At 43.7% G+C, this 15543-nt stretch overlaps 2 protein-coding genes across 2 annotated transcripts in view; one reads left to right on the top strand and one right to left on the bottom strand.

Moving 5' to 3' along the window:
- Positions 1-9187, top strand: part of col11a2 (collagen, type XI, alpha 2) — a 38980-nt gene extending 29793 nt beyond the window's left edge. Inside the window, exons 34-65 of the mRNA XM_061092489.1 lie at positions 259-312; positions 471-515; positions 645-698; positions 845-898; positions 1442-1495; positions 1656-1853; positions 1963-2016; positions 2398-2505; positions 2593-2700; positions 2827-2880; positions 2986-3039; positions 3277-3384; positions 3727-3780; positions 3892-3945; positions 4217-4270; positions 4367-4420; positions 4499-4606; positions 4737-4790; positions 4884-4937; positions 5020-5073; positions 5412-5465; positions 6150-6257; positions 6502-6555; positions 6701-6862; positions 6965-7018; positions 7164-7199; positions 7290-7343; positions 7441-7726; positions 7911-8023; positions 8412-8480; positions 8586-8822; positions 9041-9187. Of these exons, the coding sequence (XP_060948472.1) occupies positions 259-312; positions 471-515; positions 645-698; positions 845-898; positions 1442-1495; positions 1656-1853; positions 1963-2016; positions 2398-2505; positions 2593-2700; positions 2827-2880; positions 2986-3039; positions 3277-3384; positions 3727-3780; positions 3892-3945; positions 4217-4270; positions 4367-4420; positions 4499-4606; positions 4737-4790; positions 4884-4937; positions 5020-5073; positions 5412-5465; positions 6150-6257; positions 6502-6555; positions 6701-6862; positions 6965-7018; positions 7164-7199; positions 7290-7343; positions 7441-7726; positions 7911-8023; positions 8412-8480; positions 8586-8822; positions 9041-9187 (2805 nt within the window). The remainder of the gene's footprint in view (positions 1-258; positions 313-470; positions 516-644; positions 699-844; positions 899-1441; positions 1496-1655; positions 1854-1962; positions 2017-2397; positions 2506-2592; positions 2701-2826; positions 2881-2985; positions 3040-3276; positions 3385-3726; positions 3781-3891; positions 3946-4216; positions 4271-4366; positions 4421-4498; positions 4607-4736; positions 4791-4883; positions 4938-5019; positions 5074-5411; positions 5466-6149; positions 6258-6501; positions 6556-6700; positions 6863-6964; positions 7019-7163; positions 7200-7289; positions 7344-7440; positions 7727-7910; positions 8024-8411; positions 8481-8585; positions 8823-9040) is intronic.
- Positions 9188-12144: 2957 nt separating this feature from the next.
- hsd17b8 (hydroxysteroid (17-beta) dehydrogenase 8) lies at positions 12145-15543 on the bottom strand. The gene is made up of 9 exons (XM_061092376.1): positions 15489-15543; positions 14553-14755; positions 14218-14334; positions 13965-14060; positions 13727-13812; positions 13574-13658; positions 13147-13189; positions 12525-12599; positions 12145-12347 (listed from the first exon to the last, which is right to left on the bottom strand). Exons 1-9 carry the CDS (start codon positions 15532-15534, stop codon positions 12328-12330), a joined length of 771 nt encoding a protein of 256 aa, XP_060948359.1. The 5' UTR covers positions 15535-15543; the 3' UTR covers positions 12145-12327.

Below are 15543 nucleotides of genomic sequence, written 5' to 3'. Positions count from 1 at the left end.
CACACTTATCTTCAAGTGTTTGAGTTCATAATTAGTTATTTAACAGAAAAGGGTGAAGATGCTGATCTCTACTGCTCAGGCTCCAAATGATGTCATCAGTGTTCTTATCCGAGATATTTTGTCTTAATTTCTGGATAGTAGGAGGAAATAGGGGTGTGTCATACATTTGATTTACAGTCCATGATGAGCTAATAAACTGTAGTGACACATTGAATTGATCCTGACTGACGAAGGCTTTTCTCTGCTTGTGACCACCAGGGCCCCAGAGGGCAGAGAGGGCCGAGGGGCTCCACTGGGAAATCAGGAGCAAAGGTTTGTCCACACCTTTCGTTATTTAATTTAATTTAAAAATCTGATAATTTCACAGAAAATTATTATCTTTAGAAAATGATTTTCTATATTTTTAGATGTAGAAATTAGTTATTATACGTTCTGTTTATTAAATATCATGTTCATTTTTTATTTCCTAGGGAACATCAGGAAGCGATGGCCCATCAGGTCCTCTCGGAGAGAGGGTAAGCTCTTCATTTTCACTCCCTGGGATCATTTCCTGTTTGTGTTGTGGGCATCATATATAACATGTTCATAAGACTGTTTGATGACATTACATGTTGTGATTATATCGTGTGTTGTTGTCTCACCAGGGATTGCCCGGGCCCCAGGGAGCCAACGGTTTCCCCGGACCAAAGGGACCTCCCGTAAGAAAACCCTCTAACTCCAGTTATATTTTATTGACTGTATCCGTTTGATGTGGAATCACTTGGCTGTTAATTATTCGTGTTTATAGGGAAAACTGTCTAAGAGTAGAGATCATCATTAATTGATATTTGATGTTTCCTCACAGGGACCACCAGGAAAGGATGGACTGCCTGGACACCCTGGGCAGAGAGGAGAAGTTGTACGTTTAATATCTTTATTTTTAATATTTATGGTTTATTGTCTTTTTATTGATCAATTATTCACATGTTCAAACAATTTATACAATTTATTTTTCCTTTTAAACAGATGAAAAAATAATAGAAAAGATAAATAAGGATCCCATAAGGTGTACAAGGCAGAAGGATATACAATTAATCCATATGATAGATTTCTGTCCAATGTTGACATCATATATTCCCTCTACAATTTCTTAACACATAAAACACAAAAGTATATTTATTGTGTTTTACTTTTTACTTCCATTTGCAGACATTTTGATAAGAAAATGAGGCAGGTTGGTTTGAAGAGAAATCAGGGGGAAATAAATATGCACCAGACACACTTTCCTTATATCTAATCCAAGCAATGACTTCACATCACAGTAATCTCTAAAAACGTTGATGATGAACATGATCATGTGATGAGGAGATATGAGTCAGCAGCAACACACGTTATTCACATTTGTTTCTCTTTATCTCGTCAGTAGGAGTGATTATCAGTTAACTGAGTTTATCTCCTGCAGGGTTTCCAAGGTAAGATGGGTCCACCTGGGCCTCCTGGAGTCGTTGGACCTCAGGTGAGTTTCAAAACTCAGTTCACAAGTTTGTAATACGACAAATCAGCTGGTTTTCAAAACAACACCACAACCTGTTCCTCTTTTTGTTTCCTCTTTCCTCTGCCAACATCCTCGTCTCCTCTCTTTCTCTCCATCTCCATCTGTTTCTCCGTCCTCCCAGGGTCCATCAGGAGAGACCGGCCCCATGGGCGAGCGCGGCCACCCCGGACCCTCGGGTCCACCTGGAGAGCAGGGACTTTCTGGTCCCTCAGGAAAGGAGGGCACCAAGGGAGACTCTGGACCCCCAGGAGGCCCCGGAAAAGATGGGCCCTCGGGACTGAGAGGCTTCCCTGGTGAGAGAGGACTTCCTGGAACCCCTGTGAGTATGACCTAAACAAAAGTAAACACGGCGTCGATTATCAGGCTGATACTTAAGATAAGATCAATAATTTGACCTTTGCCTGACACATTTTGGTCTTTTTTTGCAGGGAGGTGGAGGACTGAAGGGAAGTGAAGGACCTGCCGGACCTCCTGGACCTGCTGTACGTCTCAAACCCAATGAACGATTCATTCTCAAAATTAGAACATCACTCAGTAGAGTTCTTACGTGATTCCTAGATCTGCCTGTTTTTACAAGTTCTTTCTGGCCCATGTCACATCCACGTTTCATGGAAATCTGTTCTGTAGTTTTTGCGTAATCGTAACAAACGGACAGGGGTGAAAACATAAATATCTCAAAACACAGACACACAAGTAGTTATATCCGACTTGGATCAGCATCAACATCTGTGTTGGTTTCTGCCTAAAAATTCAAATGTTTGAATATTTAATGATCAAATCATTTCACAGTAACAGTTTGACTCTGTACTTCTGTAATACGAATCATTATCAACATCTGTCTTTGTGATGCTGTGCCTTTGCAGGGGTCTCCTGGTGAGAGGGGACAAGCTGGTACTGCTGGACCCGTCGGACCTCCTGGCAGACCAGGCCCTCAGGGGCCACCTGGACCCTCCGGAGAGAAGGGAGTTCCTGTGAGTACTCTGGAGATTTTTCCCTTTCTCAATCCAGCTTAAGAAAAGATAACATCAACTCTTAATTCTGCTCTTTCTCCTGTTAAGGGCGAGAAAGGACCTATTGGATCGGCAGGTCGTGACGGCGTGCAGGGCCCCGTGGGTCTGCCTGGCCCCGCAGGAACACCTGGAGTACCCGGAGAGGACGGAGACAAGGTCAGTAACCTCGAAGAAGCAGCCATCCCTCTCAAAGTGTTCTTTGGTCCGGTGGGGCTCATCCTGTCAGTATCAGTGCTTTGTTTCAGACTCTGCAGTGATGTGGATGATTCCTTGTCGTTTCAGGGTGAGGTCGGAGAGCATGGTCAGAAGGGCGCCAAGGGAGGAAAGGGAGAACACGTGAGTAACAATAATCAAACTGTCAGACATATTTCCACTGGAAATAATCTGAATTAAATTTGTGAAAGAAGTTGCTGGTTTGCTCACTTTTTTTTTCTTTGGCAGGGTCCTCCTGGTCCCCCTGGGCCCATGGGTCCCGTCGGTCAGCCTGGTCCTGCTGTGAGTTCAACTCTTTGACAGACAGTTTGCAGAACCACTTGTTTGTTGCTGGTTGTGTACGGCACTAAAAACCTGATGAAGACCTTAATAAATAGGGAAATGTTCTCGTAAAGATACTTCACAGAGCAGTCCTGCAAACATGACAGTTCAGACATCAAAGATGTCATCACTGGCTTTGAGTTTCAACAAACTCAACATCACCATGTATTTATTTCTGATTAACTCTCTGTGCTGCAGGGAGCTGATGGAGAGCTGGGACCCCGGGGCCAGCAGGGGCCTTTTGGAGCCAAAGGTGACGAAGGATCCAGAGGATTCCCAGGAGCCCCAGGACCCATCGGACTGCAGGTAAAAATATCTTTATTAAATTATTACACACATAATTTTCTTACCACCAGCCTCTCCTGACGTGTTTTGACCTCATGGTTGTTTAGTTTCTTCTCAACATCTTGATTCTGTTTAATCAAACTACAGCTTTTAATATTGTCTTTACCTGCTGTTTATATTTAATTTTCATTTTAATGCTGCTTTTATGTGAAACACTTTTTGCTGCATCTTCTGAATGACATGTGCCATAAAAAATAAAGTTTATTCTTATTCTATTGAATATTTTAATGACTTTTTTGAGCACCTGTGCTAAGCTGCTAAATCAAACTGGTTCTGTGTGTAACTGTTGCCTTTGTCCTGCAGGGATTACCGGGACCATCAGGTGAGAAGGGAGAGACGGGAGACGTTGGACCTCTGGTGAGTTTCAGAAATACATTGTTACCATGACGCCCAGTTCAGTGACTCCTTTGTACACTGATAAAATTCATAAATGATGATAAAAGATCACAAACCTGTTTGTTTTTCCAGGGTCCTCCAGGCCCTCCAGGACCCCGCGGCCCTGCTGGACCCAGCGGTGCTGATGTGAGTGTTTCTGTAGAACTGTTTGTGCACTGATGCAACATCGACTGTGAGTGGTAACGTTTTAAATGCGACTAAACGAGTGAAACTCTGTACGAAATCCCACAACATTGCTGTGGTTTCTTTTTGAGATTGAATCAAGTCAAATGTATGCAGCTAGACTTGTAGATTACATAAGTCAAAAAGTAATATAGCTATTTTTCTGGTGATATCTGTTCTGACAGACATGACCAAAGTTGTTTGGGTTTAAAATGTCTTTATATGTGTTTTTCAGGGTCCTCAAGGTCCACCTGGTGGTTTGGGTAACCCTGGAGCCATTGGAGAGAAGGTTCGGAGATTAAAGTGATATTTCAGCATGGAAATAAAAGAACTGAATTCAATCAACTTGTCTCGTGAACTAATAGAACCTCTGTTTGTTCTGCAGGGAGAGTCTGGTGAGTCTGGACCACCTGGAATTGGCGGAGAACCTGGAAAGAAGGTGAGTGTGTCTTTAGATCAGGAGTCTGAACCCTCACTGACCTTCAGGAGCATCTGATAACATGTCCTCCTGCTGCAGGGTCCTCGTGGAGAGCGCGGAGAGAAGGGAGAGGCCGGACAATCTGGAACTGCTGGACCTGCTGGAGGACGAGGACGACCTGGAGACGACGGACCCAAAGGCAACCCGGTAAGACAAGAGACGAGCAGCAACAAACACACACACAGTGACATCGGTTCACAGATCGATGACTGTTGACTTCTCTTCAGAACGAACATCTGAATTCCTCTTTAAATTATCTCTTTCTCTTTAACCTCAGGGTCCTGTTGGTTTCCCTGGTGATCCCGGACCACCTGGTGAGCTGGGACCCAGAGTGAGTATTGTTTTTTTCATCATATCTAAGTCATGTTTTCTGTGGCTGCACATGTCGTCTCTAAATCCTTAACTCTGCTCTGATTTACTTCAGGGTCAAGATGGCGCCAAGGGAGAGAGAGGAGAAGATGGCGAAGCTGGAGAATCTGTAAGTCAAAGACACAGTGATGCAGACATGTGAATGAAGTATTTAAAAAAGCCTGATTCATTCTCTCTGCCTCTTACTGCAGGGCTCCCCTGGACCTCCTGGTGAGAACGGATCTACCGGCCCCCTGGGAAAGAGGGTAAGGTCACGTCCTCATCTGACACTTCTTCCACATAAACGTCACATCGGCCGTCTAAATGCATCCTCCAGTTTAGCTTGTTCTCTGCAGCATAGTAGATCAAATCAAGCTGAATGTTGCAGCGTAAAACCTGTTGTTTTTTACTCTGGCAGGTGAAATGAGAGGAAATGTTTTATTTGACAAATATTTGTTTTTGCATCATCACTGCAGCAGTTATTCAGGAGGTATTCAATCAGAAGTGCAGACAGTGACGTTATTTTAAGTTCGGATTTCCTGTTTTGGATAATTGTTGTTCCGACATAATGCTCTGACCTGATTCTTCTCACTTCACTTCACAGGGTCCTGCTGGAACGAGAGGACCAGAGGGACGTCAGGGAGATAAGGGAACCAAGGTGAGGTTTTTTTAGCTCTAAACTTAAAGCAGACTGTTCAACCAATACTTCATGATTTCTGTGGGGTCTTAAGGAATCTAAAAATTTAATAATCTGAATTTTAGATCTTGAAAAGTCTTGAAGATGTCAAATTATAGGTCTTGAACACATTTAGGTTGGTCTTAATGTTCATTTAACGCTATTTCTGTCTTTTTAAGATAAATATTGTGGCGGATTGTAATGTGTTGTAGTTCTTTCTCAATGCTACAGATATTAATACGCAGTAATACAAATACAAACAAGAACAACATGCAACTGATAACTGGTCGTCCACAAGCACTCCGATCACTCGGCTTGTCTGTTTGAAACACTTTGATTTTTTCTCTGTAATCTGAGAGGTAATGTTCGTGTTCTATTCATGAGGAAGTGAAAGGAACTTTAGGACTCTGATATTTATTTCTGTCACATAACATAAATCTTACATTTTATAAATTGGTCTTAAAAAGTCTGCACAACCTGCAGGAACCCTGCACTCAGATCGTGAGGATTATTGTAGAAATTAATAATTTCCATTACTTTACAGTACAAACTCCTTTTATTCTCTATAATCTGAGTTTATGTTTCTGTCAGTGGCAAATTGTAAAACTTTATTACATAATTCATCAAAAACATTGTTATCCTGTTTCTCCTCCTCGTGCTTCACAGGGAGACTCAGGTGCTGTGGGTCCACCAGGGAAAACCGGCCCTGTTGGCCCCCAGGGGCCGGCAGGAAAACCAGGAACAGAAGGTCTCCGAGGACTCCCAGGATCAGTGGTAAAATAATTATGCATTTCATTTCATGGTGCCTTTATAGACATAATAATACACATCAACACATGAATACTTAAAATAAAACCAAGAGTCAAAATCAGATTAGGTGACAGACATATGTGACACAAGAGTGAAGAGGAGTAACACAAAGCTTTTGAATTATCTTTCTATTTGTTAATGCAGCAGATAAATAATACAATATTCAGCTTGTGTGATTGATGGCGTCATTGATGAATCTGTGTTTCAGGGGGAACAAGGATCTCCAGGACTTGCTGGACAGAAAGGTCCATCAGGACCCCTGGTGAGATAACATCACCTTTCATGTTTCATTTATTCTTTTACTCAGCAGCTTATTCCTCCTGCTCCCTTATCAATCCTCCTCCATCTCTCTCCACATGTTCACATCTTCTTCTTCTCTCCCTTCTCTTCTCCTCCTCCTCCTGCAGGGACCTCCTGGTTTGCCAGGTCTGCGTGGAGACCCCGGTGCAAAGGGAGAGAAGGGACACCCAGGTCTCATCGGCCTCATCGGACCCCCAGGCGAGCAGGGAGAGAAGGGCGACCGAGGTCACTCCGGGCCTCAGGGATCCTCGGGAACCAAAGGAGAGACTGTGAGTCCTGCAGCCGGTCACATGTCAGACTCGTCCGCTGTCACTCACATTCATGGAGAGATTCCTGTGTATCTTCATGTCATGTCTCATATGTTGTTCTAGGGAATGTCCGGAGGCTCCGGACCCCTCGGCCCTGCTGGTCCTCCTGGTCTGCCTGTGAGTTAACTTCCACACACTGCCCCACTTCCCTCTTCCTCTGGATCCCATCATGTTTTTCAGCTTTATACTAAATATTTAAAATGTTAAAACAATGGAGGATGATCACCATTGAAATACAACTAAAGCCTTGTATCTTTTCCAGGGTCCTCAAGGTATCAAGGGAGCTAAGGGTTCTTCTGTGAGTATATTTCAAAAGCCACAATGTGATTGACATTGTTCATGAATAATTCATCGACTTTGATTTGATGCCATAATGCTTTTCTTCCAGGGAGGAGCTGGTCCAAAGGGAGAAAAGGGTGTACAGGGACCTACTGGAGCTCCTGTGAGTGATTCTCTGTTTTGTCAGGATCTATCATTTGAATTCCTCTTCGCTCACTCTTGCACCTCATTGATGATTCCATTGTAAACTTGCTTGCCAGGGCCCACCAGGCGAGGTCATCCAGCCGCTGCCCATCCAGAGGAGTCCCAAGTCCAAGCGCTCCATCGACGCCAGCCAGCTGCTCCCCGAGTCCGACCCTGACATGCCTGCGTCTGACACCGCTGGCACCGAGTTCCTGATGGGCAGTGAAGGCATGGAGGAGATCTTCGGCTCGCTCAACTCACTTCGCCAGGAGATCGAGACCATGCGTTTCCCTCTGGGCACCCAGGACAGCCCCGCCCGCACCTGCCAGGACCTGCACCTCAGCCAGCCAGACCTCAGAGACGGTAACAGACTCAACTCAGACATCTACCGTCATGACGATGAGGATGATCCCTTCATTGATTCATGCAAATTACAGACAACAACCAAGAACATCAACTGAAAGAACCAATACATAAAAAGGGGATATTAAACATTTCAATAAAACCTAATGTTCCCACCTTGCTTTGTCTCTGTCTCCCTCTGCAGGCGAGTACTGGATCGACCCCAACCAGGGCTGCTCCAGAGACTCCTTCAAGGTCTTCTGTAATTTCACCAACGGAGCAGAGACGTGTCTGTATCCCAGCAGGACCATCAACACGGTCAGTCCAACATCAGCAGCAAAATAGATCTATTAAATCTAACGTTTCAGGGTTAGACCTGGATAACTGAATTGTGTTGCAGCTTCTGATTTCACACTTTGACGATGAGGATTTCACTCATTAGAGCTCATCACACACACACACAGATACCAGTCCCTTAAATGTGCTGTTTTTTTTATCAAATCTGATTCGTTTCCACATCCCATCCCTCGCCCTGGGGTGAAAACATAACCTCCTTGGCCGAGATCATAACCTGATGAGATGTTGGTTCAGAAAATGATCCAGGCTTTTATAAAATGCCTTTTCTCAAACAAGTTGTTTTTAGTTATTGGTGCAAAACTCCACATATCAAACTAAACCCATGTGACTTGGACATTTGTGTTTGCAGGTGAAGATGAGCTCGTGGGACAAGGAGACTCCAGGATCCTGGTTCAGTCAGTTCTCCACTGGTGCTAAGGTTAGAGCCCCCGACACTTTGATTTTATTTTAAATCCATTGCACTTAAATATTTTCTCACTTTATGTTTATTCTGCATATTCTTCCTCCCGCTCTTTCCTCGCAGTTCTCCTACGTGGACTCTAACGGCGAGGGCGTGGGCGTGGTCCAGCTGGGCTTCCTGCGTCTCCTGAGTGTCCAGGCCCGTCAGAACGTCACCTACCACTGCCACCGCTCCGTGGCCTGGGCCGACCAGAGCGCCGGCAACAGCTACGACCGGGCGCTGCACCTGAAGGGCGCCAACGAGGAGGAGCTGAGCTACGAGACCAACCCCTACATCAAAGCCTTGGTCGACGGCTGCTCTGTGAGTTCTCACACACACACACACACACACACACACACACAAACTTACACACTAAAAGTGAAGCCAAAACCTCTACCTCCCCCTGGTGGCTGGCTGCAGTATAGGTCATTAACCGAGCCTCCTTCATGTGACATAAACCAAACTAAAAAGTCAAAGTAAAATCCTCTGTTCACATTCTGATTCTGACGTGTGTCTCGTCTCTTTGTCGCCCCCTGCAGTATCGTAAGGGCTTCGACAGGACAGTCCTGGAGGTCAACACACCTCAGGTGGAGCATCTCCCTCTGCTGGACATCAAGGTGTCAGACTTTGGGGAGAGCAACCAGCAGTTTGGATTTGAAGTGGGACCTGTTTGTTTCCAAGGCTAAAAGCACACATACACACACACAAACACACACACACACACACACATGCACTTAGAGACACAGTTATATATAAAAACACACACGCCCAGTAATTTGTAAATTAACTTGTAAATGATATGAAACACACACAGACACAGACACACACACACACACACACACACAGATGCTGTTGTGAGACACACTCACGTACGTGCCTGGGGAGATCAACATCCTCCCAACAAATAATGGACGTCAAAGTAAAAAGTAAAGAGGAGAGAAATAAAATAAAAAACTTGTGAAGAGGAGATGATCCTCACGTCCGCGAGAAGGAAGAAAAACCCGGAGAGAGTAAAACAGTGTTTTCTTTCCCAGCAGCGCCGGGGGTCGGCACCTCGTCTCCGATCGCCCTCTCACTCGTCTCTCCTTCCCGCTGTCTCTCTCTTTTTTTTTTCGCCCCCCCACTCACCTCACCTGCTCTACCTCCCCCCTCCTCCTCCCCCCCCTGCCACAAAAAGGGTCACGTTTAGACATCATTTTGATTTTTGTACAAACACATCCACCCTGCGAGCAGCGGGTTTGACGGTCGCTCTCTTTGTTTTCCTGGTTCCTGGTTTTGTCGTTTATTCTGTTCATGCTGAGAATTGAAAGTTTTTTTCGAAATCAACTTCTTTGCCTTTGCAAACCGGAACCTTCTGCTCGTGAAGCAAGCATCAGATCTGAAACCCTCTGACGGGACAAGGTCTCCGGCCGTCTCGTCCTGCAGTGACCTGTCAATCACGCTGCTCACATTGTGACTCTCAGCTTTTACGCTCTCACCACAAAATGAACCAAAGAATTAAATCCACCAGTTTCCACTCAGAGTGAAAAGAGGGAACCAGCTGCTTCTGTCTTTGTTTAAACTGCCACCGAGTGAATCTGTTGCTGTTTTCTATTCAGTTTGATTATAAATGTGATTCACAGATGATTCGAGTGAAGAGGAATCTTTCTGCCGTGATGCTTTGAGGTCAACTGAATTAACCTCTGTCCTCGGCCCTGAGAGCAGCAGGAACTGAATTTGTTTACATCCGTGTTCAGATGTGTCGATACCTAAAGATCAGTGAATTTTAAAGCCATCGTTTTTATAAACTTGACGCTGTTGTACTTGCCTGTTAGTGTTGTCTTCTTCAATGAGCTGATTCTTCACCGTCTGGACATTTTGATGATTGTTTTAACATCCAAGGACATTTTCTCACTTTTGCAGCACAGAACATCATCAGGGTTAAAACATGTCACCGGGATTTGAACGTTCCCTCCTTCTCTCTTTTATTTACCTGCAGCAGTGAATAAAATACAAGCTTTACTGAAAGAAACTGTGTGGCAAGGAGCTAATTATACCAAAGTTTGAGAATTCACTACGAGTCCTCCATCCTCTTTAGTCTCTTTTAAGATTTCATGAAGCTTCTTACTGGGGAAAATGTGCATTACATTCCATTTGTACAGAAATAGTGATATTCTATTGTATTTATTTAAAACAAACAGGGTGCTTTGAGATTTAAAAAAGAAACAAGAACCTCCAGATATTCCAGTCAAATCTGGTATATTTCATTTGTATTTATTTCCTGTAGCTGACGCTTGAAGGTCAAGTGAGGTCAAGTGATGCAACATGTGGAACTCGCTGCAGCCGGAGTCACGGTGCTTCTGTTCTCGCCCTGTCCAAACTCAATGTGTACAACCAAACAATCTGTGGCCATATTTTATTGTAATATCCCTTTTTTAGTGTTTTCATCAACTGTACTGTGCTGTTCAATTTTGCTTCCACTGTAATGATTAAATGGTGACTCTCCAGTTCTGTCACACTTCCTTGTCGTTGCTACTTGACCTTTGTTTGTTTCTTGGCTTCGGGTTCAGGTTCTTGCTTCGCCGAGCTTTAATAGGCAGATACAGTTTGATTAGTCCTTAATTAATTAATTGATCCTGAAGTTTCTGTGTGAGACCACAGCGAGAAGGAGAAAGGTTGTGAGAGGGAGGGGGGGGGGGGGGGGGGGGGGCAACTCTGTCAGCACCGCGGGATTAAACCTGAATCAGATTATTGTTTTTAAGAATAAAGTGGCTGAGGGGCGATATCATACTAAGGGTCTGGATTTATTTGGTTTTTTAATGTGTTTGTTTATGAAGTATAACAGGGAAATGGGGGGGGGGGGGGGGGGTTGGCCAAAGCTTAAAAATAAAGAAATCTGTCCTCAAGATTCTCCGGAGAGAACGACCTCGACTCTTTTTTGTTTTTATTGTGTTGAGGACAAACAACATTAAATGAAAATGGTGCTGAAAAGGGAAAAAGTATTATTTTGAAATGTGTGTAAGTAATTTTTTTTCAAAATTCCTGTTTCTGTAATATATAATCTTTTTAAAAAGAGCTGCTTGACTCTTGTTTTTCTTCTCGTCAGAATGTTGTCTTACTGCAGATGGCCACAAGGCTGCGCTGTTTCTCCTTTGGACAGGATGTGGATCCAGGATTTTATTTTATTGTTTAATCGTTAGCTATTAATTTTTCTGTTGTTCCTCTATTATAAAAAAACTGTTTGTGCCAAACTTATAAAAGACACTGTTAGCGTGTGGTTAGCATGTTAGCCTCCAGCTGTGTCACTGTAGAGATGCTCACGAATCAAATCTTTGTTTTGAGGTGATTTTAGACGATTTTACCTAAAATCTTTTTCAGGATTATTTATTTTATCCACATGATAGTTTACAACAGTAACTCAACACCAAAAAAATGTCTTTACATTTGCAGATTTCCAACTTTTATTTTTATTTGCAGTGTTTTCATTGAATCGTGGTTTGGTTGTGAGATCAGTGTTTCTACTGGCTTCACACCAGCCATTACAACAGCGACCTCTTGTGGCCACTTTCAGCTTCTCCTCCAGGGGATTTCTGATCAGTTTCTCTGAGCCGGAGACGGTGATTAACTTTACAGATTCAAATTAAAAACACAACACGACTTCCTCTACACAAACATCAGGTATTTATTATCACAAAAACAATCTTTACACTTAAGTGCATGATTTGTAAAACACAGTCAACGGTGATCAAAGAGCCACAAACAGCAGAATCTCTTCCCTTTAATAATTAAATGAACTACGAAGGAGCTCTCCTCCCATTGGTCTTCAGCAGCGTGACGGACGTTTGATTCAGCCAATGAAAAGTCCACCTGACACAGAGACAGACATGAGTTGAGTTTTATCACCTAACTTTTAAAAATGTGTTGAACATTATTTGCATATTTAAGCGTTTGTCGCTTGAATAAAAAGTCGACATATGTGTAACTTCTACTCAAGAGAGATGCAAAGTGCTCGTGTGTTTCTACAGGAGCAGCTCGGACACTCACCTGTGACTTCGATGCTCGCGCCCGTGATGTAACGGGAGTCGTCGGAGGCGAGAAACGCACAAACATCAGCGACCTCTGGAGACAGGAGAGCAAAGACGAGTGAGGACGGAAACGGAGCATTTCAGATCAACAGGGACAATCCACAAGGTTTTTCTTTACTCAGCGGAGAGGACGGAGGTGGAGGAAGAGGAAGAGGAGGAGCATCATGGAGTGAAGAGGGAGGAATTTATAACCTTCCACTTATACTTCAAAGGGTTTTATGTCCACTAAGAAATTATTTGAGCTGGTTCATCTTTTTTTAAATCCTGGTTTTAAAGTTCGTTGGGACCATAGAACCGTAAATATCTTGTACGATGTATATTTAGTTAGTTTTTATTCTTGAAAGGATTCCTGGTGGTAAATAATTGGAGAACAAAAGCATAGGTGTCATTGCCAGGTGTCACCACTAGATGTCACTAGCACCGACACATAAACACCTTCACACCAAATACAAGCCGGGACAGAAACTCATAATAAAACATACTGAAGATAAAACTCGTGTTAAAAGTGTTGTTCAATGGAAACTGATTTTAAACATCTTAACAAAGAGATGAAAGGAATCAACGAGCAGAACTTCACCGACCTGCAGGTTCTCCCATTCGTCCCATCGGCACCAGAGACTTCATCTGAAACACAGGACGTCACTGCAGAGTCACAGAGAACAGAGACTTCACACAGACTCAGACGTGTGTGATTCTCTTCAGGAGCTCTTCAGTAACAATTAGAGCGACTCAGCTGAATCCAGCACCAGCGTGGAGCTGAGACAATGTGGATTCAGTCGAGAATCAAGAGTTTATATGAACAATCGTTTAGAGCAAAGTCCATATGACGAATTTGTAGATTTGTCAGACTTTAAAAGGTTTGAGCTCAGGGACATTCTACTGTTTTCTACTGTGAATTTAAAACAGTTAAACCTTATTATAACTTTAGAGCTATTTAACTGTTTAACTGTATAACACTGAGTTTTCTCTGGTAGATGAGGTAGTTCTGACCCTGTGTGTATCGTGTACCTTGGTGATAACTCTCTCCGGAACCTTATCCGTCATGGGCGTGGATATGAACCCCGGCAGCACACAGTTACACCGGATCCCGAACCTGCAGACGAGAGAGCAGGTTGAAATGAGCCCGTCTGCTGCGTGTGAGTCGACCTGTCGTCTTCTCACCTGCTCAGCTCTTTGGCTGCAGTTCTGGTTAAACCTTCCACTCCGGATTTAGAGGCGGCATAATTTGCCTGTCCAATGTTTCCCACCTAAAAAGGAAAATACAAAACACAACAAACTTCATCTTTTGACAGTTTGAAAAATGTCAGTTTATATTTCAGCTTTTCTGCACAAAAGCCTCTAAGTTTCAGATGATTATTGAGATGTGAGAAGGTGAGGATGAGGCCTGCTGGAGTCTCACCTTCCCCACGATGCTGCCGACAGTCACCAAGGATCCTTTGGTTGCTCCACAGGCCACCAGGGCCTGAGCCACGGCCTGCGTGACCAGGAAGGAACCCTGAGAGACGGGAGAGCAAAGGTCACTTCAACCGGTTCTGTCAGGAAACAGCTTTTAATCATTTTCTCTGAATCCTCTGACTTTACAGAATCAAACACTTTTGTTGTCGAGCCTGTTCTCGTCCTCGATGGATCACAGAGCAGTCACAGAAACGCACCTTCAGGTTGACCTGGATGACTTTGTCGAACTGCTCCTCCGTCATGTTGAGCAGGAAGTCGTCCTGGGTGATGCCGGCTGCGTTCACACACACCGAGGGAGGCTGGAAGAAACGAGTCTGCAGAGCAAGAGCAGGACAGAGAGAAAGAAGGAAATCAAGCGAGATGTCATGTGCTTCTGTGAAAATGTTACACACACACACACACACACACACACACACACACACACACACACACACACACACACACACACACACACACACACACACACACACACACACACACACACACACACACACACACACACACACACACACACACACACACACACACACACCTGTATACTAGTGATCAGCTTGGTCACGCTCTCTTTCGACGAGACGTCCACCACAGACGCCATGTGACCTTGCCCTCTGAGGTCTCTCTGCAGGCTGCCCAGCGTCTCATTGGCCGACTCCTCACTGATGTCAGCGACCACCACGGAGGCGCCTTCAGACGCCAAGCGCTGGCACACCGCGCGTCCGATCCCGCTGCCTCCGCCTGGGTGAGAGGAGCACAGCACGTTCTTTAACATGATGAGATTTGAGGCGTTTCATCGACATTTTCCTTGATTTCTCAGAGAATATTTCTACATCATCTTTATGAGACTGATCTGTTGTCTTTGACTTTTCATTTTGTATTTAAATCATTTTCCGTCTTTCGTATTAAATCACAATGTACGACTTTGTGTGTTATCTTTAAAGTTTGGTTTTCTTGTTTTTAATTTGTCCTCATTGTAACGGTAGGCTACCGTTTTAAAAAGTGATTTGAGAGAATTATTACTATAATTATAATCTTCATACATTATTATATCAGCTAAAACGACAAACCAAATAAAACCACAGTACAAACAGCTATTTAAAAAAGTACTTTGTTAGGACAAGTTGCAGCTTTGATTATTATTAAGGTTAATTCTGCTGTTTTTACTTCCCTTCATTTCCAGTTTTCCAGCCTTGATTCGTGTCGTTAAGTTTAAACTGATCTCATATAAAATATAATGATAATGAATCAGGACAATTTAACTTCCTGAAAGAAAGTTCACAAACTAAAACTAAACCAACTGCAGCAAAGTTCCACAACAAAACCTCAGAGGTCATTTAAACTCGGTTGAACTGGTCAAGTTGGTAAATAAAAAGATTGAAAACACGTCATTCAAACAGAAACAGGACATCGACACGTGTTCTCTGTATATTCGTCTAAAAACATTAGAAAGTGTGTTAAAGTCTAAATGTACCGGTGACCAGAGTCAGCCTCGACACGAGTCTCACAGCGGCCGCCATGATGGAGTC

Source organism: Limanda limanda, chromosome 19 (genome assembly GCF_963576545.1).
Source record: "Limanda limanda chromosome 19, fLimLim1.1, whole genome shotgun sequence".
Lineage (NCBI taxonomy): Eukaryota > Metazoa > Chordata > Actinopteri > Pleuronectiformes > Pleuronectidae > Limanda > Limanda limanda.
This window is presented reverse-complemented; position numbering and strand designations above follow the sequence as displayed.

What these genes read in the sequence shown, in the direction of transcription:
- hsd17b8 (XM_061092376.1), bottom strand. Translation starts at nt 15,534, where the DNA reads ATGGCGGCCGCTGTGAGACTCGTGTCGAGGCTGACTCTGGTCACCG. An exon ending in TCGGCAGCATCGTGGGGAAG is followed by an intron (nt 13,813 to 13,964) that starts GTGAGACTCCAG and finishes TTTCCTTTTTAG; the next exon opens with GTGGGAAACATTGGACAGGC. An exon ending in CGCGAGCATCGAAGTCACAG is followed by an intron (nt 12,348 to 12,524) that starts GTGAGTGTCCGA and finishes TCTCTGTGTCAG; the next exon opens with GTGGACTTTTCATTGGCTGA.